Source organism: Hydra vulgaris, chromosome 08 (genome assembly GCF_038396675.1).
Source record: "Hydra vulgaris chromosome 08, alternate assembly HydraT2T_AEP".
Taxonomy (NCBI): Eukaryota; Metazoa; Cnidaria; class Hydrozoa; order Anthoathecata; family Hydridae; genus Hydra; species Hydra vulgaris.
The window spans coordinates 59,404,808-59,406,176 of NC_088927.1; the positions used below are offsets into that span (position 1 = coordinate 59,404,808).

General features: G+C 28.0%; 1 protein-coding gene across 1 annotated transcript; it reads left to right on the top strand.

Moving 5' to 3' along the window:
• Positions 1-309: 309 nt before the first annotated feature.
• LOC136083500 (uncharacterized) lies at positions 310-780 on the top strand. The gene has a single exon (XM_065802902.1). The coding sequence runs from the start codon at positions 310-312 to the stop codon at positions 778-780; it is 471 nt and encodes a 156-aa protein (XP_065658974.1).
• Positions 781-1,369: the final 589 nt, after the last annotated feature.

Sequence of the window (1,369 nt, forward strand, 5' to 3'; positions counted from 1 at the left end):
AGTAAATCAAATAACTAATGGTTTTGAAAATAATAAATTTACTTTAGGAGTGTTTCTTGATTTATCAAAAGCATTCGATACAGTGGATTCTCTTAAATACATTGCATTCTCTTAGATAAATTAAGGCATTACGGAATAATAAATAAAACTTATTATTGGATTAAAAGCTATCTTACAAACAGAAAACAATATGTAAATAATGTCCAATCTGGAGTATTAAATGTCATATGTGGAGTCCCGCAAGGATCGAATCTTGGTCCACTTCTATTTCTAATATATATAAATGACTTTTGTAATGCATCTTTAAAAATGAACTCGGTCATGTTTGCAGATGACATAAGCTTATTTCTCACCTACAATGATATCAAGAAATTATATGCAGACATGAATATTGAACTGTGTAAAGTAAACAACTGGTTTAAGGCAAACAAACTCTCACTTAACGCTGAAAAAACAAAGTATATACTATTTCACAAAAAAACACAAGAAGAAAATCTTCCTCTCAAGTTGCCTAACCTATCTCTAAATGATATACTAGTAAATAAGCAATCCAATATAAGATTCTTAGGAATCATTGTTGATGAAAAATTATCCTGGCTTCCACATATAATATATACCCAGTCAAAAATCACCAAAATAATAGGTTTGATGTATCGAGTTCGCTCCTACGTCAATAAAAATAGTCTTAAATTAATCTACTTTGGGCTAATTCATAGCTTCATCAGCTATGCAAACATTTCATGGGCAAGTACTCAAGCGGCAAAGATTAAAAAAATTTAATTTTTAAAAAAAAATTTCTACAAAAACATGCCTGCAGAATCATTTACTCAAAAAAAAGGCGTGAACACGCTAAGCCCTTAATGAAAGATATGAAAATGATGAATGTGTTTGAAATAAATATCTACCAGCATTTAATTTTCATGTATCGTTATAATCACAATATCTCTCCTATAAGCTTTAATAACAAGTTTAAAATAAATAAAAATAATAGCTATAATCTTAGAGCGAATATGTCCAACACATATAAACTGCCTCGGATAATAAACAAATATTCAGAGTACAGCATTCTATATCGAGGTCCAAAAGTATGGAATACTTTTCAAAAAGGATTCAAAGGTACGGTAAATTCGTTAAGTTCATTCAAGTTTTTAACAAAAAAGGAAATTTTTAAAATATAAGAAACGTTTTTGGTTAATGATACTTTGAATAATTTCTCATAAATCTGTTTTTGTTTTATTTCTACTTTTGTTGGTTACTTATCAATTTTATTAGCGAATTACGCGTTTTATTACGATATTTTATTGAAATTTTATTACGCATATTGTAACATATTACGATATTTTTTTGAAATCTTGTTATAGGGGCTCTA